We start from the raw sequence: 27,335 nt of genomic DNA, 5'->3' as shown, positions 1-27,335 counted from the left end.
TAAACTTCAGATTAAATTACTCTCAAAAACTAAATATTAATTTATTTGTTTATACTTCGGAACAATGACCGTGCCGAGACGAAACAATGAGATAACGTATATTATTAAATTTTTTTAGGGATAATAATAATAATAGTAATAATAAAAAGCAACTAGGCTAATACCCAAGGCACCACCCTAGGCCAAAGTCAAATAGCGACTTTTATAGCAGCTTTTCCAGGTGGCCGGGATTGGGAACAACGCTAAATTTCGTCTCAACATGATCATTCTGCCTAACTATAATGAAATACATTCTTGATAATAACTAATATCAAAAGTATTCTAAGTTTTAGTTGAAACTACTATAATGAATTAAAAGTTAAAACACAAAGCAACTGAAACTTCCAATGTGGAGAGAACTTTAGAATGGTGCTTTGCCGTTCAGCGTTTATGAAATTACCCCTCGTTCGCGTTATTATTTTAAAATTATATTAAAGATTAAAGGGGAACGGTCAAGCTTTAACCAGTTAGATAGCCCTATAACCCATTAAAAACTAAAATTTATGGCGAAAACCGCATCAAAAAATATTGAGTGGTTAATTTTTAATAAAATAAAGCAATTTCGGGAAATCGAAAAGCGCGCGTCCGCCGCGACACCTGGTGAGAAGTCGGTGAGACAGAAAAACAACGTAAAAGCGCGCGCTGCTGAAGACGCAAAAAATTTGTTTTGCGCGGCGCGTTCCAGTTATAAGAGATTTAAGCCTAAATAGGCGTTTAAATAAAAGATCATCCATCGCCGATTATAGAGTTTGTGCTGCTGCAACTGGACTTATAACTGGTTTGTCTATGGTTTCTCTTTATACTAACAAAGCTGATAATTTTCTATGCATGGATCTGGCAGCATTTTTCAACAGGGGGGCAAGACAGTCGGAGAGGGGTTTATTTAACCGCCTATTGCGCGATTTTAAAAGTTAGGATGGTTCGCAAATCGCTCATACGGGGTTAGGGGTGCTGGCGGCAGCCCCTAAGATGGCGGCAAAAATTCAAACCCAAACAACTGGCGTTATTTTTCGTTTCAACTTTTTGGGCCAAAAGCTATTTTTTCAAGACAAAAAAAGGTACGTGTTAGTATATTGAACGTCTTGTTAATCTTTTACTACGGAAATAAGGCCATATTTGGAAAAGCTTGGCCGTCCCCCTTTAAACAGAATATTGCTTGAGAATGAAGTATTTTAAACTACGACTTTTGAAACCAAAATTAAATTAAAGCCAGAATTCATCCGTTTGATATAAAAAAACACCTTAAGAAGGCAAAATCTTATTTGTCACTTAAAGAAGCACATTTTAATTATTCTTCTTTTTATTCAATTCTGTACTGCCCAAAGGGAATTGGATTTAATCCCAAAATAACACCAAAATTTGTACCAATTACCACCAAAATGTAATCATCTCTAGACAGGCTAGTACTTTATCTCTGGTGGCAATTTCAAAGCATTTCGACCAAAATTACGTTAGTTCAGGACAAAATTTCAACAATCTACCAATACCCCTCGTGTAGTCATCAGCCATCGTGCCCTGATCCCAAATAGCTTCCTCCATTTCTAGTGGTGCTCTTTGTAAGAGGGCCTGATCGAAACTTAGACGAATCGTTTACGTTTCCCGTTTCCGGTAATCTTGCTTGGACTGAAGAAAATAACACGATAATCTGGGAACAAATCGGCTTACCGAGGGATGCAACTCACTAATTTCCTTCTCAGAGTCCTGTACATTGCTGGTTGCTTATCCGTAAACGCATGGTTTTAACGCGCAGTTTAATTTGGCTTTATAGACCATAATATATATATATGGTGGTCAAATCAAAGTTATTTGAACTAATAATATGGCGAGCAACAACTTTCTAATTGAAACCAAATCCGTAAACCCAACGGTTCTCGAAATAGGTTTTGAATGACCTTGAAGACATGGTTCAAGGTCAATCAATTTTACACTAGCAAATGTCCCCCTGCACGAAGAATGGTCCATAGAAATTTTAAATTTAAAAACGTTTTTCAGTTATTTTTCATTTTTCGTTTTTAGTGGTCACCACCCGGGTTATATTTATTGAAATAAATCAATGTTTACGCTGATTCCGCTCTGCTGTATTTTGATATGATCATTTTCGATCTTACCAGAAGTTTTCTTGATAAAGTTACAAAATGTTTTAACAGTATCTTATTTTCCCTGTCCCCTACGAAATTATCTAAGCGTATTACCTCTCGTAAACTGTAATACGAATTTAATGGGGTTTTTCGAAATGACGCAGTTGGTATATATTTAATCTTACACTGTTGATTTATCCGTTAATATTTGAGAAAGCTTGATATGCTCTCGAGATTTCTTTGCCACGAGTAAACAAAATTGTTTCTAAAATTGATGGCGAAACTGAGCTTATGTGTACCCAAAGCATTTTAAATCGGATTAGTAGAGCCATTACGAGTATACCAAGGCCCGCTTCTTATGAATAATGAAATTATTTCTTGCGTCGGGCGCAAACTATCTTTTAAAATAGGCTCTTTTAAAATTCCAAGGTCTTAAAAATCAAATTATCTCTTAAGTCAAACCATTACGCTATATACATATTTCAGAGGAATTACCGTCGAAATTGGAATATAAAATTCGCCTGTTAAATTACTGTTATTTTCTAAATGAGAGTTCTACCGTCACGTGACCACTATTAAAAATTCAAAATTTACATAAAGCAATCGAAGCGAAACTTTATTGATATTACCAAGAAAATGCCAAAGTTTTAAGTTATATCAGAAATATAAAATATGTTATTATTTTATTACCATAGACTTTAAAGATTTTAAAATAGCCAACTAGAATAAACAAAATCTGTGCATGGTTCGGTTTAATAACGCCAATCGTGGTAGCTTGAGGGTGTTTTATGGACTATGAGGGATGACGTATTACTATGACGTTTATGCGCAGTTAGGTCAGCGCGGTGTTCAACTTGAAAATGGTTTAATTTTACAAATTTAAGTTCATTACTAGCGTAATTGATTATTTACATTTAAATATGCGCCAAAGCTGACGTACGTTTCTCCTTTGCTATTCAACTTTATTGGCTGCCCCCGAATGTCATAGTCCATAAAACGACACCAAGCGGTGTATGGGAGAACTAAATTCCTGCCCTCCGGATACCATGCTCAGGTTTTGTTTAATCTAGTTGGTTCCAATTTTATTCGCTTGAAATATATCTTCACAGGTTTCTGCTGAGTTTTAAAAACTATTATACAAGGAAAACATTGCTTATAAATAATAGGCGCTAGCATAAATTATTCATGTCATGTTCAACTTGTTAAAATGTTCCACGCGCTCTTTAATATTTTAGCGTAAAAGGCTCGTGCGTTTTTTTATATTTCAGGGAGCACGCGCGAAATCGCTTGAGCCCGTTTACGCTAAAATATCAAGACGCGCGTGGAACTTTTTAACAAGTTGAATAAGACATAAATAGAGTTTTGCTAGCGTTTATTGAATATCCCTACGTAAAACCTTTTTACACACAATCCTAAAGGATTTGTGTTAATTAGTTTCACTTATGGTGTCCGCCGCCGCCGCCGGTGTTCGCACGATTTTTCGGTTCTAGACGTACAAAGACACATGATACGGCAATCAATTGCAAATACCATGCCCTCGCCGGCATTTCTAACATTGGAGAGATCGGGGTCCAGGAAGTGGGGCATTTACCCATTTTAGTAATTGTTGGTGATTTGATTTATGACGATTTTCGACTTAAAATGTACATGACTTTTTAAAATTAAGACCGACTTTGTTGTAAATTATATTTTTAGTTAGTACTGATTATTTGTGAATTAAGTTTTCGGTTGCATTAAGAAATTTTAATTTTAATCGAGATTTCTGGCAAATTCGTGGCACCCCACAACCCACGTACGCGCTATTGCGGTATTTCAATTTCGTACCAATTGATACAGGCGCCATCTAACTCCAAAACATTCGTTCGCGTGTCGGTGCCTGAATTTCCAAAACCAGGTAAGTTAAAAAAATTCGGTTTGTTTGGAAATCAATTTAAACTAAAGTGTTCGCGTCTCGCTACCATATTTCCAAGACCAGGTAACTCGAAAATGTCGGTTTGTCTAAAATATTAAGTCAAGTTAAAGTGTTCGCATTTCGCTACCTTATTTCCAAAACTATGTAACTCGTAAAATTCGATTTGTCTAAAAAATTAAGTTAAGTTAAAGTGTTAGTGTTTCGCTACTTTATTTACAAAACCAGGTAATTCGAAAAATTCGGTTCGCGTTTCGCTACTTTAGTTCCAAAACCAGTTAATTCAAAAAATTCGGTTTGTCTAAAAATTAATTTAAATTCCAGTGTTCACATTTCGCTACTTTATTTCCAAAAGCAGGTAATTCGAAAAATTCGGTTTGTCTAAAAATTAATTTAAATTGAAGTGTTCACATTTCGCTACTTTATTTCCAAAACCAGGTAACTCGAAAAATTCGGTTTGTCTAAAAATTAATTTAAATTGAAGTATTCACATTTAGCTACTTTATTTCCAAAAGCAGGTAATTCGAAAAATTCGGTTTGTCTAAAAATTAATTTAAATTGAAGTGTTCACATTTCGCTACTTTATTTCCAAAAGCAGGTAATTCGAAAAATTATTTTTCGATAAAATTCCTCTTGGGTTGGTTACGTTAACGTACAAGATGATTGGAAATTTGTTCGAATTTAAATTTTATAATTAAAATATGGTTCATACATCAGGGGGATTATGTGTAATTAAATGTCGGTGACATCTTGTTTAAATTTTACATCGTCGGCGGCGCGGTTTCGTGGAATTTTACATCGTCGGCGGTGCGGTTTCGTGGAATTTTACATCGTCGGCGGTGCGGTTTCGTGGAAATTTACATCGTCGGCGGTGCGGTTTCGTGGAAATCGCACAAACTAGCAACTTCGAAGGTGCGTGTTAAACGTTTATAACCTAGATAGAAAATATTTTCAAGATATATTAATTACTCCTAAATTCGGAAAATGAATGACTTTAAATTGGGTGACACGATGACTTCCGTAAATTTTGTCACAATGCTTTCTAACTTTCAACGTAGTTAAAAAAATTAGATAATCGTAACAGTCGTTGCCTGGTATTGGAAATAAGGTAGCAAAACGCGAACACCTTAATTTAAATTAAATTTTAGACAAACCCAATTTTTCGAGTTACCTGGTTTTGGGAATAAGGTAGTGAAATGCGAATGAAATAGATTGCTCCTGTATAAATTGGCACGAAAATCAAATATGACAATAGTGCGTACGCGGATTGTAGGGTCCCACGAATTGGCCAGAAATCTCACTTAAAAAAATTAATTGTAACAAATGATCTATACTTACTAAAAATATAATATTCAACCAAGTCGCTCTTAATTTAAAAAAAAGTATGTAGATTTTAAGATGAAAATAGCCAAAAACCACTAAAATAGAAAAATGATGGGCTTCGATTTCAATAATGTATAAAGGGCTATCAATGTATGTTTTCGATTGACATACCACTGACCAATCTAGACCTAATTGCAGGGGCGGATTAACCCTTTCGGCGCCTTTAGGCACAGAAAATTTTCCACCCCTTGGCATTGGTCAGCTAAGGAGGGGGGTATCGGTTTTTAATAACTAAATAAATATATTTTAGTTTCCCCAAACCTTTTCGGCGTTATTTTGAGTAGGGGCAAGCCAAGTACATGGACCGTGGGGCTTTATCAGAGTTTTGGCGCCCCTAGAAAAATGGCGCCCTAGGCACGTGCCTACTTTGCCTAATGGTCAATACGCCCCTGCCTAATTGTTGAGCATTATGTGGAATACGACGGCATCGGCTACACTGTACGTGGGCTCAGTACACACAAATAAATCTCTTAGGGCTGGTGCGTAAAAACCACTAAAAATTCCAGTAACAAATGGAACAAAAGCTCTCGACAGTTGGTTTGGCTTGTTAGTTGCGTCGTAGATTTAACTAAAACAAACTGTACTTTTGATAATAATAAACAATTATTTTAGTTTTTAACCAAAAATAGCGTATTAATAGTTTCTTGTTTCGGGGTGCAGCCAAACGACCCCCAGTGGAAGAGACTCTGAACTTCTTGCAAACGTTGATTTCCAACCACGGACCCAATTACTTGGAGAAACTCTTCGGCCCAAAGGCGAGAGATGCTTTGGCTCCGTTGGGAGGTGTCCAGCAAGTCGCAGTGGCTCTGTCCGGTGAGTTTGACCATTTTCTTTTATCGAATGTTTTTTTTTAAAAAAACCCTTCGATGGGAAGAATTACGTTTTCTTTGGAACTTCCTAAAAACGTGCGCGTTTGCAAAGACCGAAAAACGTCGAAAAATAGTGCGTCGGTAAATAGTCATTTTTCAGTTTTCTAAGATGGTGAGCCATAAACAGTTCAAATAGCATAGATTTGAAAATCCCTAATTTTGATAATAATAAAGACTAGAAGACGACGAAAAGATATGCGAGTTTGTCGGTCCATTTCCGTTAAATGAATTCTTTAGTCATGGCCCATAAATGAATAGGCAAAATAGACAGAACTTTAGATTCTTCTCTTCGAAGGTATTTTAATATAAATTTATGTTTTTACTAGGCGTGACATACTATAAATATGATCGCATGTCCATGAGCGGATTTTATGTATGCGTTTGCTTTTTTTATGAAGATTTTTTACTTCGACTATTTTGAAGATGGCGCCACACAACGCTCCTATTTAATAGCGGCACTCGATGCACGCTCGGTGGCAGGTGTTCATTGGAACTTGCCACCGAGCATGTGTCGCGTGCAGTTATTAAATATAAAGTTCCATAGTGTTGTGTGGCGCCATCTTGGAACGTGCCACCGAGCATTTGTCGCGTGCAGTTATTAAATATAAAGTTCCATAGTGTTGTGTGGCGCCATCTTGGAACGTGCCACCAAGCATGCGTCGCGTGCAGTTATTAAATATAAAGTTCCATAGTGTTGTGTGGCGCCATCTTCAGAATAGTCGGAATCATCTTCATTGTTATGATGTATGCTACCCCGTATGTAACATTACGTTCCTGGTATTTAATTGTTTCGATTAAGTTTCGAGTGATTTGAAGTTTTCGTTCGAAGGGTGTAATTTTTTATTCGTTTTTATTACCTTACTGCGCACTTTATCTTAGTCCCGAATAAACGTTTTATTTAGCCTTGCTAAAATTCGCGCTCCGATGACCAACATCAAAAAGTTAATTGGACACCACGTACCCAATAATTTATATAATTTGTATACGCTTATATAAAGTAAACGTTTTTTATGATACGTTTTATTTTTCTTTCATATTTAGCTTAGAACTATTATATAAAAGATACTATTAAGGTCACTATTTATATGCCTTATTATAATATATTATACTAATTATTTTTTTAATATTATGTATAATTATTTTAATACTGATATTAATTATTTATATTTATAGTATTATTATTATTTCACAAAATTATAATATAATATATTATACTGTTTATTATAACCTACAATCAGCTCGGTACTTCATTGTTTCTTTAAAGCTTAAAATTTAAACACATGCTGGTGATGTTTATCCTCCCCCCCCCCCTCGTAACCTGGTAAAACTAGACCATAATGCTCGTTGCTCGTTTCAAAATAGTAAGTATAAATACACGCATCTTTTTTATTATACAATGTATATTTTATAATATTAATTTAAATGAGGAACTACTATTGCTATTCCTAGACGTACTTATTGTAGCAAATTTAAATTAACAATACGGGAATTACAATTTAAAATATAAAAAAATCAATATTCCATTAGAGCACTTAAAATTTTCGTCCTTCCTTTTTTGGCCCAGGGCGATTTAAATATCCGCTTCTGCAAATTTGCATTAGGACTCGTTTATACTACACTTTTGAGCCTATTTTCAAATCGGTGTCTCTATACGATGTCAATCCGAACGAGGCTAATTTGCTGTTCTCTTAATCTAGCCACCAACCGCTCCACTACTTGACTCATATAGCTATAGTGTCGACTAATTAGATTCAGTTTCCCCGAGAAAAAATAACAAGTTCTTGTTGTGATTTCTTTAATTCAATTTCTTTTTACGAAACAATTTATAAGAAACTAATTAACTTTACGTTGTTAATTTTAAATTAAATTTACGGAGACATAGTTCGTATAGTTCTCTATCGTCTATAATTATATAATTTAACCAGTAGTTTTCAAAATTGCCTTTTGGGCTTTTTAGTCCACTTTTTCTTTCGATTTATACTTTTTATGATATGTTATTAAATCGAAAGGCGGGCCTTCAAAAACCCGTTCATTATTTTGAGGGTTTTTTTTCTTGAAAGTTCCTCTTCCTAGTGACAATTTTTCGGTTTCGATTTCCATGCCAAAAACATTTTTCTCGACGGTGATGGCTTAGATAAGATGTATATATATTTTCTACCCAGCATTTCCAATCCCCCCGAATTGAATTCCAGGCTAACGACCTCTCAGTGTCGTCGTTGTAGGTGCAGGCGTTCGCTCGTTGAATAAACCAGATTATTAGAACGCGGCTAGTGTTTACTCACTCCAACAAAACGTATATTACAACATAAAATACTGCACCCACAAAATCCGCATGCTTATTAGCAGAAGTAACTTAATAAATATAAGTATGACACTTCCTATTCACTCAATGCAAATTTTTTAATGATAGTCTGTTTCGCCAAGGACAACGTAATCCATTACGTACCAGGAGCGTAGGAACCAGGGGGGGCAAGGGGGGCAATGCCTCTCGCTAGAATTTTACTGGGAGGGGCAACTAATGTTATTGCCCCCTCCAACTTTTTGGTCAGTTGAAATCTTCGCAAGTCTCAAATTATCATTTTAAAAGCATATAAAGCTTAAAGAACCTCAACTGTGTTTAAATTTCAGTCTTTTCCCGCCAATTTATATAGTAGAAAAATTTACAAATGCATTCGGAGAAGCTACACTCCATTAAAAGTTCAAAACCACTCTCCAGACCCCTTTTGGTTTCACTTTGCCCCCTCCAACTTCTAGAACGTTCCTACGCCCCTGTTACGTACCGACGGACTGAAAACTCTCCGCGAACTGCTCCTAATATTTTGAGGATGCCCGTGAACTCGGCGACGGTCCGCCGGCAGCCATTATGAAGGACCTGCCAAGGCCTATTAAATATTTAAATGCTTTCAAAAGTTAAATAACGCTTACTTTTGGAAAATAATGATGAATTATTGAACCGGAAGATAAAAATAACTATTATAAACACTGGCTCCATTTCAGAAGTTAGTTATTTTCAAATTTCAAACCTAAACACGTGTACGCTCGTATTTCTTGCCATCAAACTAACCAACTATTTTGCCAACGGAAAGAGTAAGAAGGGACGAGTTTCCTGTTCGGAAACTTCCTATTTCGCTATCACTCCACGACAGACTATCATTAACCGAATTCGTATCACTCCACGACCGAATTCGTTCTGCGTCATACTTAATTTATGTTTATTATGTTACTTATGTTATTAGTAATTTGTTTTCTGTTGGCACGTATTTCAATGTATATTTTATTTTCAACTTATTTATATTAATAATTATCTTTTAACCAACAAAGAGAGCGAAACTTTGGAGGATTTCGGCAAAGTGCTGCATTTGATGCGTTCTGACTTGGAACATTTGCGAAACGTCTTCACGGCCGTCGAGTCCGGTGACGTTTCCATGTTGAAGTCGCTGGGTATCCGCAACTCGGAACTGACGGACGTCAAGTTCTTCTTGGATAAGTTGGTCAACACTGGATTCATGGACTAGTCGGCCGACGTACGGTCGGTGATTCCCCCTCCCCACCCCCTTTAGATACAAATGACCAAAACCAATTAACAGAATTCTACAAAAATGTATAAAAAATATAACATACGGAGATACAAACGAACATTTTTATTTATTCACGTAGATAAAAAAAAAGATAAAAATCATAATGATTTCTAAAATGAATGATTTTAAACGATTCATGAAGCATTCCCCCTTAACTCTATCTAAAATACGCACCTAGCTTTGTACCCCACCCTATCTCGATTGTTTCTGTTAACCAAATATAATTAATGATTGAAATTATCCCCGGCATGTTATATAGCAAATAGATGTTTGAGATGAATTTTGAAAGCTGTGATGCGGATGCGACGAGCGGGCTTGATTACGTTATATGGGAGCTATAACGCTTGGCTAATTAGTTTGGTTTCAAGGTAGCGAGTTGATAAAAGTATTACTCAACTTTACCCCCTCGCTACCTTACACCGAACTAGTCATTTAAGTTATACGCTAAGCTTTTAAGTTAATTTCAAAGCTAAGTGAATTGTTAAATTTAAAATAGTTTATTTCCCGTTAATTCGTTAAAGTTGAAATGTGTTAGATATATTTGATTTATAGTCGTTCTTAAATTGAAGGGATTTGGCTGTTTCTATTAAATGTAATTACATTAAGTCCGTATTGCGACGCGGGGTAAACGTTACTTCATCCATAACGTAGACTAAAAATAAAACTTAGTATTTTTCGCGATACTAATGCATAGATGTAGTTGGCGTTTTGCAGAAATGAACACGGCAATACGGCTTTAATGTTATAAATAGAAGAAATCCCGTTATAATCTATCGCGTATTGTAAATGGCTGTATAGTTTGAAAACCAAAGAATATCGTTTTCCTGTATATTTTATAAATTCGCTTTTTACGCGTCGAATGCGCTGTACCAAAGAACACGTAACAAGCCAAATCTCCGGGATTGTTAAGCCTTAGTTGTGTATGATATAAAAAATATATATATTTTAAAAGAGCGCGTCCTTCTATATCGATTTTTAGCTGCTATTTGGAAACCCGTTTAAGACCCCCCACATTAAAACTACCATACTTCAATATTAAAAAAATAACCAAAAAAAACGTAAAAATTTAGATAGTATCTCATCGAAATAAAAATTCTTGTGATGCTATAAACCTGCTGAGATAATCAAATTAGGAAAGCTGACGTAACATCCGGTATTAGATGACGTCATCAGTATTAACGATATTCAGTTTAACAAAATAAATATATATAATCTTGCTTCTAAATTTTATTTGTCTAATTCGGGTGTAGTTAAACGAGAATTCGATTATTTATGAAATATTTTCGAATAATATCATTGACAAAAATCGATAACCGTAATATTAGTCGAAAACAAAGAAACCAACCAATTGTAGTATGAAATTCCCATTTAAAAGAAATAAGAATTGATAAATCCCGTATAAAGATATATATACTTCATGTAGTGATATATTATATATTTTTTCGCTTGCCTAGATGTATTTTAAACAAGAGTATCAAGAGAAAAAATAATAAAAAAATATGCGGAAACCAAAAGATGAAAAAAAGGAAAATGAGTATGTTAACATGTCAAATATTGGACCAAATGTATAAATAAAAAGAAAATTAAGCTTGTTCACAAATTTTTCTGGGATGACATTAAGTTTAATATTAAGGCTAATGCATTGTAGGAACTAAACGAAAATTTTTACAAAAAGTTACGATTGAAACGCCCAATATCCCTTGGTTTTTTTTCCGAAAAATCTACTGACTTTAAAATCATAATTTTTAAAAGTTCTTATTTCTTTCGGCTAGGCAAAGCGTCGTCAAGTTAAACACGAAAAAGGCGTACATGAATATCACTCTTAGCGTTGGAATAAAATGTGAAATAAATTAAAGATTAAATCATTGCCTTCCTATTTCACCCATTTACTATTTAATTATGGACTGTTCAATAATTAATAAATCGACACAGATTCTTTTTTTCATTTCCTATCCGTTAAAACCCGTTCATCGACACATATTTAAAAAGTATATTTTACGCGTAATAAAAATGGGTGGGAAATACCAAATGCTACTTATCCTTGGTGTTGTCTCGTGAAAACTGTAAAAAAAATCATTCTACCACAATACACAATAGGTAGTACGTGTGTAGTTATTCTAATTTTGTACCTAAACCAAAACTAAAAAGCGTTGCAAATTATACGCGTTATAAAACGATATAAAGTGTAAAACGGGCCGAATCGCGTGTCCTTGAATAATGAATGAGAACCGTCGAAAAGAATGTACGCGAGAGCGATACGCGTAGACAGTCAGTTCGAACGGCGGCTTACAGAGCGGTACAGACGTAACCGTTATATATCGCGAATCTACTGTCAGGTTAGAGCGAATGTAATATTATCGACTGAGATCGAACCCTAGTCTTAGCTGATAGTCGTAATCGATTCGCGACGGCGCAGTCTGTACCACTCCCTAGTTATCGGTTCGAACAGCGAAATGACGCCCCCAATTTTTTTCGATTTTAACTTGTAAGATTTCATATTGACCTCCATCTAGGGATTATCACATGGCGTCGACAAAGAAAAAAAGCTAAGTTAGCCCGAAGCGCGGTTTTTAGTGACAAAACCAGTTTCTTCGGTAATGTACTTTGAATGTTAACTATTGGCGCGTTTAAAAAGTATCTTCCGTGGAACCATTACGGTTCTGATGGGCGCTCGGTAACGCCGTTATGTTTTTATTAGTATATTCATCCGAGACAACGGCGGTTAGACAGGCTTCCGTGGCCCAATTAGGAGCTCATTGTCCCTCAGAGCTTTACGACGAGTTGACGCGCCTGGATATTTTCTTGTTTTGTCGCTCGCTATAATACCCGTCGCGTGTGGCAGTTTCGCGAAATTGTTTTCAAGGTAAAATTTGGACGAATTGTTTAGTCTTTACGTAAGGTAGCGGGGAAAAACTGTAATTCCCGAAACAATATACAAATACGATAAGTGGCCACCTGCTTTCTGGTTGTATTAGGTAGTGGTGGTTGAAACGGACTATAAACTAGTCATAACGCAACCGCGCGGTGTTATGGAGTGTTCCGTTCAAATTACTCGCTTCTGAACTAAACAAAATTGGATTTACCACAAAAACTCGGCACTTTTTTTATATTCTAATTTAATAATAAAACTCGCGAAATTTTTCAAAAAGTAAGCAGTTTATAGGTGAAGGGAGACCAGTACGCGTTGAAATTTGTCATTGATATTTAATTTTGTCTTTTGCTCGAAGTGCCTCGTGACAGAAGTATGGATATCAACTATATTTCGATCGGAGACAAGAATTTCTCCGAAGTTGGTATTCTTTTGTTATTACGTTTAAATTTGGAGCTCGGGTGTCTCAAAACGGGGTCGAGATGAAACGTATTCCTTCTCGTCATCTAGTTGGACGTCCAATATATGCCCAGTTTGTGGAGCCGAGGGGAGTTTTCCATTAAGCGTCGTCTGTCCGTGTTGCACCGCTATTGTCAAATCTCGTTGGAATGCAGCGACTCCGCCCGGCGTCATGTCCAGTGTCAACTGCAAGTTCCCTATGGGAAATCCGAGAAGCAGAAATTTGATTTGTACGGCGTCGGTTCCTTGCCGGAAAGAGCGCCTCTTTTGATATTCGTCCACGGAGGTTACTGGGTCGAAGGAAGGTGAGCCTTTTCTCTATCGCATTCCTAATATCATGGCCGCCAATCTCCATCTTCTTTGCTTTCCTAACGGAATTGACGCTAGCATCTAGGAGCAACAAACACAAGGAGAACGCAGCTAGCCTTTAAACACGCTAACGAAGGGTTGTGTACGAATTTCATTGGACGAGCGTCACGAGCCTTTACGCTGAACGTTTTACGGGCGGGGGGGGGAGACAATTTCCTAATTTTCCCCTGCCGACGGCAGCAGGCGCTAAAGCGTCTAGCCAATGAAAAACGTACACAAGAAAATCCACGACTTTTGACGGGTTGCGTTCTCCTTGTGTGGGGTGTTGTGTTTGTTGATCCTAGCTAGCATAAACTTTATTTATGTCTTATTCAACTTGTTAAAAAGTTCCACGTGCGTCTTGATATTTTAGCGTAAACGGGCTCGAGCGATTTCGCGCGTGCTCCCTGAAATATAAAAAAAACGCTGAAATATTAAAGAGCGCGTGGAACATTTTAACAAGTTGAACAAGACATGAATAATTTATGCTAGCGCCTATTGACGCGATTCTTTTTGCAGTCGCGAGATGTCCGCCTGGTTCATCGAATCCTTCCACGAGGCCGGCATCTGCGTGGCCGTTGTGGGCTACGACTTGGCGCCCAAAGGTCTGCTTATTTTTACGTACAGAGTGGATTGATTACCGAAGTACACGGTTGTGACATTTGTATCGTTGTTGTATTTGACAGTATCTCTCGATGACATGGTTCGTCAAGTTAAGACGGCCATTCGTGCCATCAGAGATCACGTGTGAGTGCAGTTGGTTCTTACGTGTTTGTTCTATTTTCCCCTCACGTTATCGATTTGAAAATTGCAGTAAGCCTGGTCGTAAGATCTACGTTTCGGGCCACTCAGCCGGCGCCCAGTTGATCGCGGCAGCCCTGCTTCTGGACGATTTTTCCAACGAGAAAGACATAGTCACCATCGAGGGTTTGATTCTCATTTCCGGTCTCTTTAACCTGGAACCGTTAGCCAACACCAGTTTCGTGGGATCCGACACAAAGTTCGATAGGTAGACATTTTTCTCGGGGGGTTTAGAGTTAAATTGGTCTTGATTGGTCGGTCGCCTTCTTAGAGCGATGCTCATCAGGAACAGTCCAGCCATCGTGTCGCCAGAGATCATCGGCTACCGTTGTCACGAGCGCAGTCCCAGAGGAATCTTTCTCGCTTGCGGCGAATGGGAACCTCCGAAATTCAAAGAGGAAACGTGTAATTTCACTAAGGTATAACTGAATTTAGGAGGACATTCATTCTTTATTTGACCACCCTTTGTTGTTTAATTTGATTGTAGCTTTTGGAGGAAGCGAACGTCCCAGTGTACTACACGGTATTACCTAAAAGCGATCACTTTTCGATAGCCGCGGACCTCAGGTTGAAAGAGTACAAATTGACGCAGGTATGCTCCAAATAAACCAATAGTGACCTTGGGTATTAATAAATCTCCAATTATTGCGTTCCAAATTGTATTCAGTTCTATTTTAATAAAATACGCGTTGAGGTCTGGTCAAGTAAAAAACAATAATCATATTTTCAGCTAAAAATTAATTTTAACTAAATACAAACCTCCGTGTATAATTTATTAAAATTATTTTAAAATATCATACAAAATTTTAAATCAAATTACTACCTAAGGTGACTAGGTGTATGCGAATTACTTATCTTACAAATATGGTTTATTCAGGAGCTAATATCATTCGTCAAGACGGGGTCCCTTCCACGATTACAATGAATATTCGTCAAATTTTTATTTCCAATATAATATATTACCCTTTCCTCATTATTTTTGTAGTGCATGTAGCTGATAATAAAGATATATTTTGTTTTCTAAAACTCAAATTTAAATTACTTTGGAACCATTTGAAAGCGATACGTTGTCAGTGTTATTTTGATCCACCTCCGTCTGTTTACGGACATTGTTGAGCTACTCTTTTTTGGGACTAAGTGAAAATATATTGGTAATGTTGGAACATAGGCGTCGAACGGCTCGTACCATTGGGAAAAAGGTGCCTTCAGATAAGGCTTTCTAACTAGCTGTTTATCGAAAATGAAATATTCGTCCAGCAGAGAAAAGAACGTGTCCGAAAGATCTTTAGGGGTCAGTTGAATATTCCGTACGCAGACTCAAAGGCGCGGCAATTTGATTCTTTTGACCTCGAAACTCTAACTCTCGAATCGCCCATACTCCTATTTGCTGACGGGGCCGCTTGGACTAGCTGGAGATGACAACTGATTACCAAATGTAAATCAATACGTACATATAGATTGGAAAAATATTTATTTTATTTTCTTAAAACCAAAATAGGTCATTCGCTGAATCTATCTTCTGATGGACCTTTTTTTGGGATACAACACAATAAATGGTTTGAGTCTATTTGATCGATTCCCAAATGATCGAACGGGTCCCATTTGATCGAATTTCCATTTGATCGAATTGCATTTGATCGAATGGCATTTGATCGAACGAAATTTGATCGAAAGCTACTGTAGGGTAAAACTACTAGTTTTTGGGAGTAAATCGAAAAGGCAACGGTGCATACGCGCCTACGGCGCGCGTACATCAACCTAACCTAACCTAACCTAACCTGACCCTATTTATATATATCAAAAACAACGGGCCGTTATCGTTGATGTCATAAAAATTCCATCATATAGTGTATAAAGTAAAAATCTCTTCATCTTTGTGGCTTAATACAGTTAAAGCAATGAATTATTCCATCATTATTCCTTCTGCACCTAAGCAATGAATTACTCCATCATTATTCCTTCTGCACCTAAGCAATGAATTACTCCATCATTATTCCTTCTGCACTTCATATTGACATTCGGTAAAATAAAAACATACCAACTGGTACTATAAATACTTTTGAATTCGATCAAATAGTATTCGATCATTTGAAGGTTCGATCTTATGAAACAAATGACAAATGGGATTCGATCAAATGGAATTTCGATCAATTGCAACGTATAACGATCGACTGTCGATCACATATTTTTCGATCAAATGGACCAACACCCAATAAATAATGCTATCTGTGTAATTTTAATTCTTTGTAATTCAGTTTTGTATTTGAAATTCAATTAGTTACGCACGACGAAATGGTTGCTCAGATGCAACTCGCCTTTAGAACTATCAAAGAATTTGAGTAACCACTTACAAGGAGACGACCCGATGTGTAACACACCGATTTTATTCAAACTCTGGGGTTTGGTAGACCTTCATGTTACTTGAAAAACCCTAAAGGGAAATGTCTCCATAGGCAACCGTTTGGCCATGGCAACCAAAAATGTTTTTGACAACACAAAATTTAATTTTTCCCATTGAATATAACATGGGAATATGACCAATTTTAAGGGTACCCCCTGAAAAAAATTAAATATAAATAAAAATATAATCAATAAGTTCGAAATTGATTAAAATTTTTACAGGGGGTACCCTTAAAATTGGTTAGATTCCCATGTTTAATTCAATGGGAAAACTTCCCTTTTGTGTTGTCAAAAATATTTTTGGTTGCCATGGCAAAACGGTTGTCTATGGAGACATTTCCCCTTAGGGTGTTTCAAGTTACACGAAGGTCTACCAAACGCCCGAGTTTGAACAAAATCGGTGAGTTACACCTCGGGTCGTCTCCTTGTTAGTTTAATGAAATAAGTAGTTACTTCTTTTAATTAACAATGCGTACTCAACTTCCATTCGGCCACTTTCCTTGGCATCTTAGTGAATGAACTTCTTTCTGGGGTACACGACTTAAAGTGCTGCAGAATCGAATTAAATCCGTTAAAAGGACTCGCGAGAATTTGATTTGTATATCTGAAAGGTAGGACTAACTATTAAGTAGCCCTTTAAGCACCTGACAAGACTCACTAGCTTCGATTATACAGACTTCTATTACTAAATATATTCGTTTATGTAACAGCACCTTGAAATAAAATTTGCTAACGACGCTAGATCGTAGAAGAGAGCATCCGAAAAAGGTGACCCGCTGGCATACTAATGCGTGAAGGACAATGTCAAATTCAGTTCAAGTTTCATATTTACGAGTAGTTCAGGCCCGTGGCCAGAAAAATTTCTTTAAGGGGGCAGTAGCTTTTTGTTAGGGGCACAATTTTTTCGTTACCTAATTTCGAAAATTAACATAAGTGGCGCCGTGAAATGTTTTTGGTGTTCAACAATAAAAAACCTTGTTTTCTGAAGCAGACAATCTACAACTTGTATTTTATTAAGAAATAGTTACATATAAAGAATATTATTTGAGGGGGAATAGATTAAATTGATGGGGCAGGTGGGACCCCCTAATGCCCCCCCCCCCCCCGTGGCTACGGGCCTGGAGAAGTTAGCCTGTTTTTCATCCATATCCAAATTTCCCCAAGTGGGACAGAAATGTTTAAAAAATATGAGTTTTAAAGGGAATATAACCTCTAGTATTTTGGTCACATCCCAAAGTGTTCCAATATTGTCCGCTCCTGCTCTTTTGACATTATTGACGCTGCTTAGTGGTTTGTTGCAGAGGTAATCCCTACAATTGTGGAGGTCTTCCGTAAAGAACACGTTGGGGGTTTGATTCCCTTTAAATATCTTAGTTTTTCACTCAAAGAATTTGTATAATAATATATAATATATAATATATAATATATAATATATAATATATAATATATAATATATAATATATAATATAAAATATATAATATATAATATATAATATATAATATATAATATATAATATATAATATATAATATAAAATATATAATATAAAATATATAATATATAATATATAATATATATCATATATATAATGTATACCATATATATAATAATACAATATATAATATATATTGTAGGTATTATATATATAATAATATATATTTCAGCATCTTTTCAAATTCGAGTGGGTTTTGTTTGAAGAAAAAGATTCATTCAGTAACGTTGCTTTTCCTGAATAGAGAAGATTTCGAAAATTGCTTAATTGATAGTTCAATCGTAGTCGGAAAGGTTATATAAAGGCCCTAATTATCGAAAGAGTTCTTTCAAATTAGCTTGTACTATTTGCTTTCTCGTTTCCCTCAAAAGAACAAAACGATTCAGGACGTCGTAGCTTCTTCGATTGAAACTGGTTCGTTGGCCTCGTCCTCAGCTGCTCCCGCGAAGGGCGAATCGAAATAGCCCATCGTAATTGGCACTCGATCAAAACTAGTTTTGTAAACACGGTCGAAACAATAGTTAAAATGATATTCACGTATTTTTATCCTCGTTCGAACGCGCTTAATTTTTATATAAATCATTAATTTTATTTTCGCTTCGTTTGATAGCAACGTGATATACCGGTCTCTCGACGATCCCGTTTATTGAAATTCTTGGTATATGGGGAACACCATAAGTAACGTAATAAAAATAAGTACGACACTGAACGATTTCGGTTAATAATAGTCTGTCGCGAGGTTATTGAGTACAGTTTCGGTAGAGGAAATTAAATTAAAATTTAATTTTGGTAGGCCAATTTACTGCGATTTTGATAAATAAGATTTATAAATAAAATATATTTAGATTTCAAATTTGAAAAAAAGGGTTGTTAATAATACTCAATTTTAATTGGTCGTTATTTTCCCTCATAAGTCCACGGAGTTTTTAGTATTTAGCCACGTCATTGGAGAAACAAAATGTACCATGCCAATATAAATTCTACAAATCAAATTTGGTTTTGTTTCAGACAAAAATATTAAATTTTTCTTATCAGCTCTCATTTCATCGCTTCAAAATAATCACAGATTTTTTATTTAGCTGTTGACTGTATAGCTCTTGTTAAAATATACGTAATTTTGAAAAGTGACATGTTATGAAAACGTACCAGAAACAAAAGTTATGTTAATATTCAGCGTAATATGACCCGAAAAACTTTATAAATTGAATTATTCACCCTGTATATATTAATTCAAAAACAACGTAATCTAATTCAGCCTCATAGTTGTCTATGGGTGCACGGGTGCCTATCTTGATGAAATTGTTTATTTTTCACGTTATTATAAATATTGAATATCTTTATACTCGAATCGCGGTTAATACGGATTGCAACGACGGAAGATATTTTTGGTTATGACATAAGCAACATAACAATAATAAGTGTGACAATTAGGAAAAATTATCAACGAACTAATTTTCACAGTTAATCATGGTTTAGTTAAGCGCAGAGCCCCCTGTTAAATTATTACAACTACCAAGAACGATCCAAGTAACGAAAAAATGTTTGGTAAGAAAACTAACTTTAAAAAAATTGAATTGTCATACTTATTGTTATTACGTTACTTATGGTGATTATCTATTGAGTACCGAGCTATGAACATAAATATATCCATAGTTGGCAACAGAGGTTGTTCGAGTAGAGTTCTTAGTATCGGCAATCAATTCGAACGATCTTACTAAATCCAGATAAGAGGTGGTAAAGGGTGATTTCTGAATATTGTATTTGAAATTTACGTCCAAAATATTTAAAAATCTTTCTCCCCCTTTAAATTTGAAGGTTCAAGTGTAGTGATAAGCTTTTCGGGCTTCAGGGACATACGTTTGACAGACTAAACGGTATCGCGTAATTTACATATCCAATGGTTCTGTTAAGATAAATATTTTGCCATTTAAGAGAACTGGATCTACTTGTTCTACTTCTCCATTCAAAATAAATAGTGAATATCGTGTCTTCGGGCCATTTTGTGGAGATAAAGCGACCGGGATAAACTTCATTTTTTTGGGCAAAAATCGGAGTTGGAATTTGAAAGAGACGAGATGATAGGTCAAGTACTACTCGACGTTGCCATCGGCGATTCCGAGAATTTCATCGGACTTTTAGTTCGTTTGGCCGTTTTGAGTTTGTCGGTGGCTTGGTGCTTTCGAATATTTTCCAAGAGACCGAGTTCCGCGAGCCCTAATGGCTTGCCCTTACCACCGGGACCGAGTGGGGTGCCGTTGTTAGGGTACTATCCGTTCCTGGGAGCCAGACCGCACGAGAAATTGGCGGAGTTAAAGAAGAAATACGGAGGAGTCTACAGGTTATTTTCTTTATATCGTTAGCTTCAACCCGCGGGGAATTTCGGGTTCACTCTTTCGGGTAACTTAATCTTTTTACTCCTATAGTTTGATGTTGGGCCGTAAATATTGCGTTGTCTTGAACGACGTCGACGCCCTGAAGGAAGCGTACTCCAAGGACGCCCTAAATGGTCGACCTCCGGATTCTCCCTTTGACATTGCCAAGAACACTCGATGTAAGTCGAACTCTTTGTCCAACTTGTCCCGCTCTCTCGTATGACAGTTTAAATTGTTTCCGGTCTAAATCAACCTGGTTTCTTTTTAAAGGAGAACTGTCACCAAAACCAAAATTTACGAGGTTTTTTTACAGAAAGATAGAAAATATATTAATAATTATGTCCCTGAAATTTTGTAGTTATTGGAAAAGTATTTAAAAAGTTACGCTACTTTTTCCGCAACCTACATCAAACGGCTTCAAAAAATTCAGAAATCGCGGTTGAACCTACGTGCAGCGCCAAAATAATGAAGCGGCAAAATTTTGAGAAAAGGCGGCGTGTAAGGCTTATTAAAAACACGATTAACTACAATCTACCAATATAACTAGGTTAAAGAGAATGTCGTAGCAGACGACAGTTCCGACCGAAAAACGATGAAACCAGGGAAAAAAATATTTCGTTCACGAGATGGCGCTGCAGGTAGATTCAACCAAGCCGTTCTGAGATTCTCGAGTCGGGGGGAATAAAACACGAAATTTGGTTGCTTATAATAATATTAACTTGAAATTTTTTGTATTACCATTTTCGGACGTCCTCTATCCATTTAAATGGTTTTTAACCAATTTTACGGTGGTGACAGTTCTCCTTTAAAGAAAACTTCATTTTATTCGGTGGATTCTTTCGTTTCGGTGACCAGTATTACCTTAATGGATATTTACAACCCCTTTAAGGGAGCGCGGTGTTCCTTCTCTTTGGCTTTCCGGAACCTCGCTTCCCGTCCCTATAATGAAAGGGAGGCAAATTTATATTCCCAGATAGCCTTCCATTTTTACGATCTTTTTGCTTTTCCCCGGTCGTAAATGTTAATTTATGTCGGCTCGTTATTATTTCAGCCCTGATACAGTTCGTGGGGAAACAATGGACGGACCAAAGACGCTTCTCCCTACAAGTATTAAGAAACCTGGGCTTTGGAAAAACACGAATGGAAGATGTCATTCGCGTAGGTCAGCGGGTTACGACGCTCTTTTCAATTCGTAATCCTATTTCATTTTTTTAATCAGAACGAAATGAAAACACTTTTCGAAGAATTTGAAAAATCGGATCGTGGTCCGACCGAGTTTCACCGACTTCTGGCTTTCAGTACCGCCAACGTGATTGGGTTTTTGCTGTTCGGAAGACACATTCCGTTCAATGATACGCGAAGGACGGTGATCGACGACTATTTGAGGGATATCAGCGACTTTCATATTCAGCTGAGCCCCCATACGCTGTTTCCCTGGGCCAAGAGAATCATCATCAACATGCCCATGTCCAGTTACAAGAGAGCTTTGCAATTGATCAAGCGACTTTCCGATTTTAATCAGTGGGTATAGTCATTGAGTTGGGAATATTAATCTAGAGGTCCAATCAAAACGTCGGATTTCAGTATATCACGAAACAAGTTTTTTTAAAATAAGAATACTGCCGTCTGATCCCAAATGACGAGAAAACTTTATCATTCTACCCGTGGCGCCGTCTATCTCTCAATGATTCGTTCAAATAAGACGCGTTTTCCGGCAAAATTTTTTTTCAAAAATAATGGATGGCGCCACTGGTCATATGATAACGTTTTAGCGTCATTTTAGAGGAGACAGCACATTCGTAATTTTCAAAAACTTGTTTCGCGGGGAGCAGATTTGATTGGATCTCTAGATTAATATTCCCAACTCAATGGGTATAGTTGTACATTGCTATTGGATTTGAAATTTAAATGTCCACGGTGTTTAGGAAGGAAATTGAGCAACACGGCGCATCTTTGGATTCCGACGGTTCCCGGGACTACATCGACAGTTTCCTGATTGAAAATGAACGTCCAGATTCCGACAAAAGTACTTTTTCAAGTAAGTTTTTCCCGTTTCCGTTTCGACGCGTGGTACATGGGGTATTTCCGATTTTGATAGAGGACGTATTAAGCGGAAACCTGGGTCTATTTCTGAGAGCCGGTAGTTTGACGACCAAAGCCACTGTCGAGTGGGCACTCTTGGCCACAGTCATTTACCCCGATGTTCAACGCAAAGTTCAGGAGGAAATTGACAAAGTTATTGGAAGAGACCGAACTCCGGAATGGAATGATCATCACAAAATGCGCTACACCGTGGCCGTTTTAACCGAGACTCAACGCTGGAGGACCATCGTGCCCATCAATTTACTGCGATAGTACGTCGTCATTTGTTTATATCTAATCTTACAGTTATACGTAACGATACTATATTGAGGTTAAGCAGAGCGCTCTAAAAATTTTAATAACCACGTCGGGGGTATCTAGACGTTTGAGGTAAGCGCGCTTTCAGTTCTCCGGTTAACGCAAAAACATTAGGGCTGCGCGCGTACTCGACATTTTTTTAGGTTGGGTAGCCGAACTCGTAACTCGATTAAGAAAAATACAATACTCTGGTAATCGAATACTCGAATAAGCCGCTTTGCTGAATTCGTCGGTTTATTATTTTTCCCATCATGTTCGGGTATTTTACTATTTGGTGTTTCCGCCGCCATAATTTCAATTATTATATTAGAATAGGTTTGTAACTGAAAGAGAGGGAAATGGAAAGGGAGTGAAACAATGATTGAACGGTGAAAAACCGACATTCAACAATCGTTCCGTAGTGCGGCTGCGCGATTTTGCAATTTCTCGTTCAACTGGTGTTAAGTTTTAGTTTTGGTTTTGAGCGTCACTTGGACACTTTGGCTTTTCTTCTCCTTGAGTTTGGATGGTGGTTTTGGCTTAGGTTACTTGCGTATCAATTTAGTAGTTTAAATGTTAAATACAGTTAATCAGTCAACTTACCTATGAATTATCAATTTTTAAATCGCTAATTCGTTATGAATAATCAAGTATACCGTTATGAATAATCAAGTATACCGTTATGAATAATCAAGTATACCGTTATGAATAATCAAGTATACCGTTATGAATAATCAAGTATACCGTTATGAATAATCAAGTATACCGTTATGAATAATCAAGTATACCGTTATGAATAATCAAGTATACCGTTATGAATAATCAAGTATACCGATATGAATAATCAAGTATACCGTTATGAATAATCAAGTATACCGATATGAATAATCAAGTATACCGTTATGAATAATCAAGTATACCGTTATGAATAATCAAGTATACCGTTATGAATAATCAAGTATACCGTTATGAATAATCAAGTATACCGTTATGAATAATCAAGTATACCGTTATGAAGTATCAAGTATACCGTTATGAATAATCAAGTATACCGTTATGAATAATCAAGTATACCGTTATGAATAATCAAGTATACCGTTATGAATAATCAAGTATACCGTTATGAATAATCAAGTATACCGTTATGAATAATCAAGTATACCGTTATGAATAATCAAGTATACCGTTATGAATAATCAAGTATACCGTTATGAATAATCAAGTATACCGTTATGAATAATCAAGTATACCGTTATGAATAATCAAGTATACCGTTATGAATAATCAAGTATACCGTTATGAATAATCAAGTATACCGTTATGAATAATCAAGTATACCGTTATGAATAATTAAAGAAAATTCAGTCAGTCACCAACTTCTCGATTACCCAGAAAAATAAACTCGATCGACTACTCGAAAAAAGGCATTTTTTGGCTTAATCGCGTACTCGATTAGCCGACTCGACCAAAATACTACCCGACTCGATACCATTGAGTTGGGAATATTAATCTAGAGGTCCAATCAAAACGTCGGATTTCAGTACTTCGCGAAACAATTTTTTTAAAAATAAGAATACTGCCGTCTGCTCCCAAATGACGAGAAAACTTTATCATTCTACCCGTGGCGCCGTCTATCTCTCAATGATTCGTTCAAATAAGACGCGTTTTCCGACAAAAATATTTTTTTTTCAAAAATAATGGATGGCGCCACGGGTCATATGATAACGTTTCCGCGTCCTTTTAGAGGAGACAGCACATTCGTAATTTTCAAAAACTTGTTTCGCGGGGAGCAGATTTGATTGGATCTCTAGATTAATATTCCCAACTCAATGCTCGATACTCGACGAAAAAAAATTCAGATACTCGGTGCCCGACTCGATTGGCTATTAAAACCAATACTCGCACAGCCCTAAATCAAGTACGTTTGCAATCGAATTTTAACAGCTCGCGCACCTCCCGCTAACCCAGGGTACACGAAGAATTAAAAACATCATTTGAACAGTACTATAATAGGCGTTACGTATGGGTATTATTGTTGTTAGAATACAATTATTTGTTTCTTCGTGAGCCCGGGTGTACCCCAATTGTCTCTCTTTGTTGGCCAAATTCGTCTTAATTGTACAAAGAATAGACTTTTTCAATTCAAACACGTATTCACGCTATTTAACAAGTATTCTGCTAGATAAATAATACGTTGTCATAACTCTGTCCCGATTTGTTGAGTTGGAAAATTATAATGATCAGTATTTTTATACGACAGAAATATGGCGTCATTTTGAAGTTGTTAAATAATCGACTCCGAAATTCTAACGTGAAAAGTAAAAGTTATAATTGTTCACGGGACTCCCGACGTTGTTTTTGAAAATTCTAGAGTGTTCTGTGTTGCCATTGCTTGAGGAGCGAAAATCCCGCAGTCCGGTTACCAAATTTTCATTCATTCCAAAAAACATTCCAAATATTTCCTACTTTCGTAGGTTAGCGCGGAATAAAAAATTATATTAAAAAAAATATTATAAAATACAAAAATCTGAAGGCGATAATATACAAGTTGGCAAGCCAAAATATACCTCTCCTCGGAAGAGTTTTTAATTTTCAGTGAAGCGTAACTGTATCCGTGGTCGTGCAAGAGGGCTCGGGTTCGAATCCTGGCCGATTAAAAAATTATACTTCACCAATGACAAAAAGAGGACGCTTTTGGAAAAACCTTTTCCCTGATTCTAAGAAACTGGGTACGCAGTGATTACCCTTTGCCCCGAAAATGCGAACGCGTTCGCAGGCCTGACAGACAGACCCACCCACAGACAGACAGACACGGTGGTTGTATAACCCCTCCTAGGGTACAAAGTCCCCTCGGAGAGGTAGAAATACACAAATAGGTAAAAATGATATTTTTTTCGGAAATAGTGCTTTTCAACTAATTTAAAGCAAAAGTTTTAGGGTAAAAAATCCCACAAAATCCATGATTTTCACTTAAAAATCGCTTTATCCCACAAAGCCTAATAAATCGCAAAAATTCCCGGCCACCTGAATTAAAGGCTTTAAAAGTCGCTCGATGACTTAGTCCTAGGGTGGTGCCTTGGGTATTAGCCTAGCTGATTAGTTAGCTGATTGACCACACAGCCTCTGCTAAACCCCTCTAAAACTCTTCACCGTTATAGCACGTACGAAGAGACGTCGGTCAAAGGGTATCGAATCCCCGCCAATACTCTGGTCGTGTCCAATCTATGGGCGATACACAACGATCCTTCCTATTGGGACAAACCGGAAGAGTTCAGACCGGAAAGAATGTTGAACGAGGATGGCACGAGCTTGATCAAATCGGAATCGTTCGTTTCTTTCTCATTGGGTAAGCCAGCTGACGCGAAACAAAAGATCTTTCAGTTTGTAAGAATGAACTTACTCGGTACAGGACGTCGGGCTTGCCCTGGTCAGAGTTTGGCCAATATGGAAATGTTCCTCTACTACGCCTCGATCTTGCAACGATATCACGTGACGCTTCCGGCAGGAGATAGAATCCCATCGACTGAGGACCTGAAAGGAATTACCCATATCACTTCTCATCCTAAAAATTTGCGACTCACTCTTACTAATCGCGACTGAATTATCATTTTAAGTTCCGTTATCGTTGTCGTATGACATTTCGTCTTCCATATATTGCAGATTTAGTTTTACATTTCTAATTTAGAGTGGTAAACAAATCGTTAATTTTTCACGATACTTCTAACGATTATCCACCAATCGAAAAGCTCAACTGCGTTTGAAATAAGGACGCTGAACGCGCAACTCGTGACATCTTGCTCATGAATGTCCAACAGTTGTTTGTCTAAGTTCGTTTGTAAGTACTAGTATAACCGAGTGGTAGAAGATGTTATGATTATTTTTCTTTTACGTAAGAAACGTATACTAGCTTAGGTCAAAATTAAATATCCGGAATGGACGCGCCGATAGGGGGCAGCCTAAGGTGTGCGACTCCGTCGAGTCGATCGATACAATGAATCTATAGGTAACTTTATCTACTTTTGTAGAACAGCCCTTTCAAAAAATGCGTGAATTCAATTATCCTATTATGTTTGAGCACTTTCCCGGAGGATTATGGCACCGGGGGATTTTAAAATTCGTTTATATTTCTAAATGGACCTTTTCGATGGCCTTTTTTTTGGATATTCCAATAGCGGATGTAAGGTAAACAATGCCAAATGCTACACTTTGTATAAACTTTAAATACAGTTACTGTTTGAAGGTGACTTTTTTAATGGCCTGGGTTTTTTTTTGGGTATTCTAATAGCGGATGTAATGTAAATAATGTCAAACGCTACACTTAGTAAAAACTTTAAATACAGTTAATGTTTGAGTGTGTTTT

The 27,335-nt window shown here is 36.7% G+C and overlaps 2 protein-coding genes across 4 annotated transcripts in view; both read left to right on the top strand.

The window, feature by feature from the left end:
• LOC149935467 (IDLSRF-like peptide) overlaps positions 1-15,359 on the top strand; it is a 55,658-nt gene extending 40,299 nt beyond the window's left edge. Inside the window, exons 1-9 of one of the 3 annotated variants that reach the window (XM_090152794.1) lie at positions 12,378-13,004; positions 13,084-13,145; positions 13,236-13,489; positions 14,052-14,137; positions 14,219-14,279; positions 14,347-14,541; positions 14,605-14,752; positions 14,821-14,925; positions 15,211-15,359. In XM_090152794.1, coding sequence (XP_090008920.1) covers position 13,004; positions 13,084-13,145; positions 13,236-13,489; positions 14,052-14,137; positions 14,219-14,279; positions 14,347-14,541; positions 14,605-14,752; positions 14,821-14,925; positions 15,211-15,258 — 960 coding nt within the window. In that variant the 5' untranslated portion in view covers positions 12,378-13,003 and the 3' untranslated portion in view covers positions 15,259-15,359. Of the gene's footprint in view, positions 1-6,069; positions 6,223-9,599; positions 9,895-12,377; positions 13,005-13,083; positions 13,146-13,235; positions 13,490-14,051; positions 14,138-14,218; positions 14,280-14,346; positions 14,542-14,604; positions 14,753-14,820; positions 14,926-15,210 lie in introns of those variants that run through there. The other 2 variants (XM_090152795.1, XM_090152796.1) reach the window with 2 other exon arrangements.
• A 4,940-nt stretch (positions 15,360-20,299) lies between these two features.
• Positions 20,300-27,308, top strand: LOC149935466 (cytochrome P450 2U1-like). Its single transcript, XM_090181176.1, has 8 exons — positions 20,300-20,562; positions 20,648-20,775; positions 21,648-21,754; positions 21,816-22,117; positions 22,522-22,634; positions 22,695-22,950; positions 26,134-26,321; positions 26,385-27,308. Exons 1-8 carry the CDS (start codon positions 20,300-20,302, stop codon positions 26,573-26,575), a joined length of 1,548 nt encoding a protein of 515 aa, XP_090037302.1. The 3' UTR covers positions 26,576-27,308.
• Positions 27,309-27,335: the final 27 nt, after the last annotated feature.

The sequence above is a fragment of the Leiobunum rupestre genome, chromosome 7, assembly GCF_980474605.1.
Source record: "Leiobunum rupestre chromosome 7, qqLeiRupe1.1.hap1, whole genome shotgun sequence".
Lineage (NCBI taxonomy): Eukaryota > Metazoa > Arthropoda > Arachnida > Opiliones > Sclerosomatidae > Leiobunum > Leiobunum rupestre.
Note: the sequence above shows the minus strand (reverse complement) of the source record. Positions and strands in the feature narration are given on the sequence as shown.

Bases quoted from the DNA above. Each gene is read 5' to 3' on its own strand.
- LOC149935466 (XM_090181176.1), top strand. From the start codon at position 20,300: ATGATAGGTCAAGTACTACTCGACGTTGCCATCGGCGATTCCGAGAAT. The intron at 22,635-22,694 runs GTAAGTTTTTCC...CGATTTTGATAG, and splicing joins CGACAAAAGTACTTTTTCAA to AGGACGTATTAAGCGGAAAC. The intron at 26,322-26,384 runs GTAAGCCAGCTG...TACTCGGTACAG, and splicing joins GTTCGTTTCTTTCTCATTGG to GACGTCGGGCTTGCCCTGGT.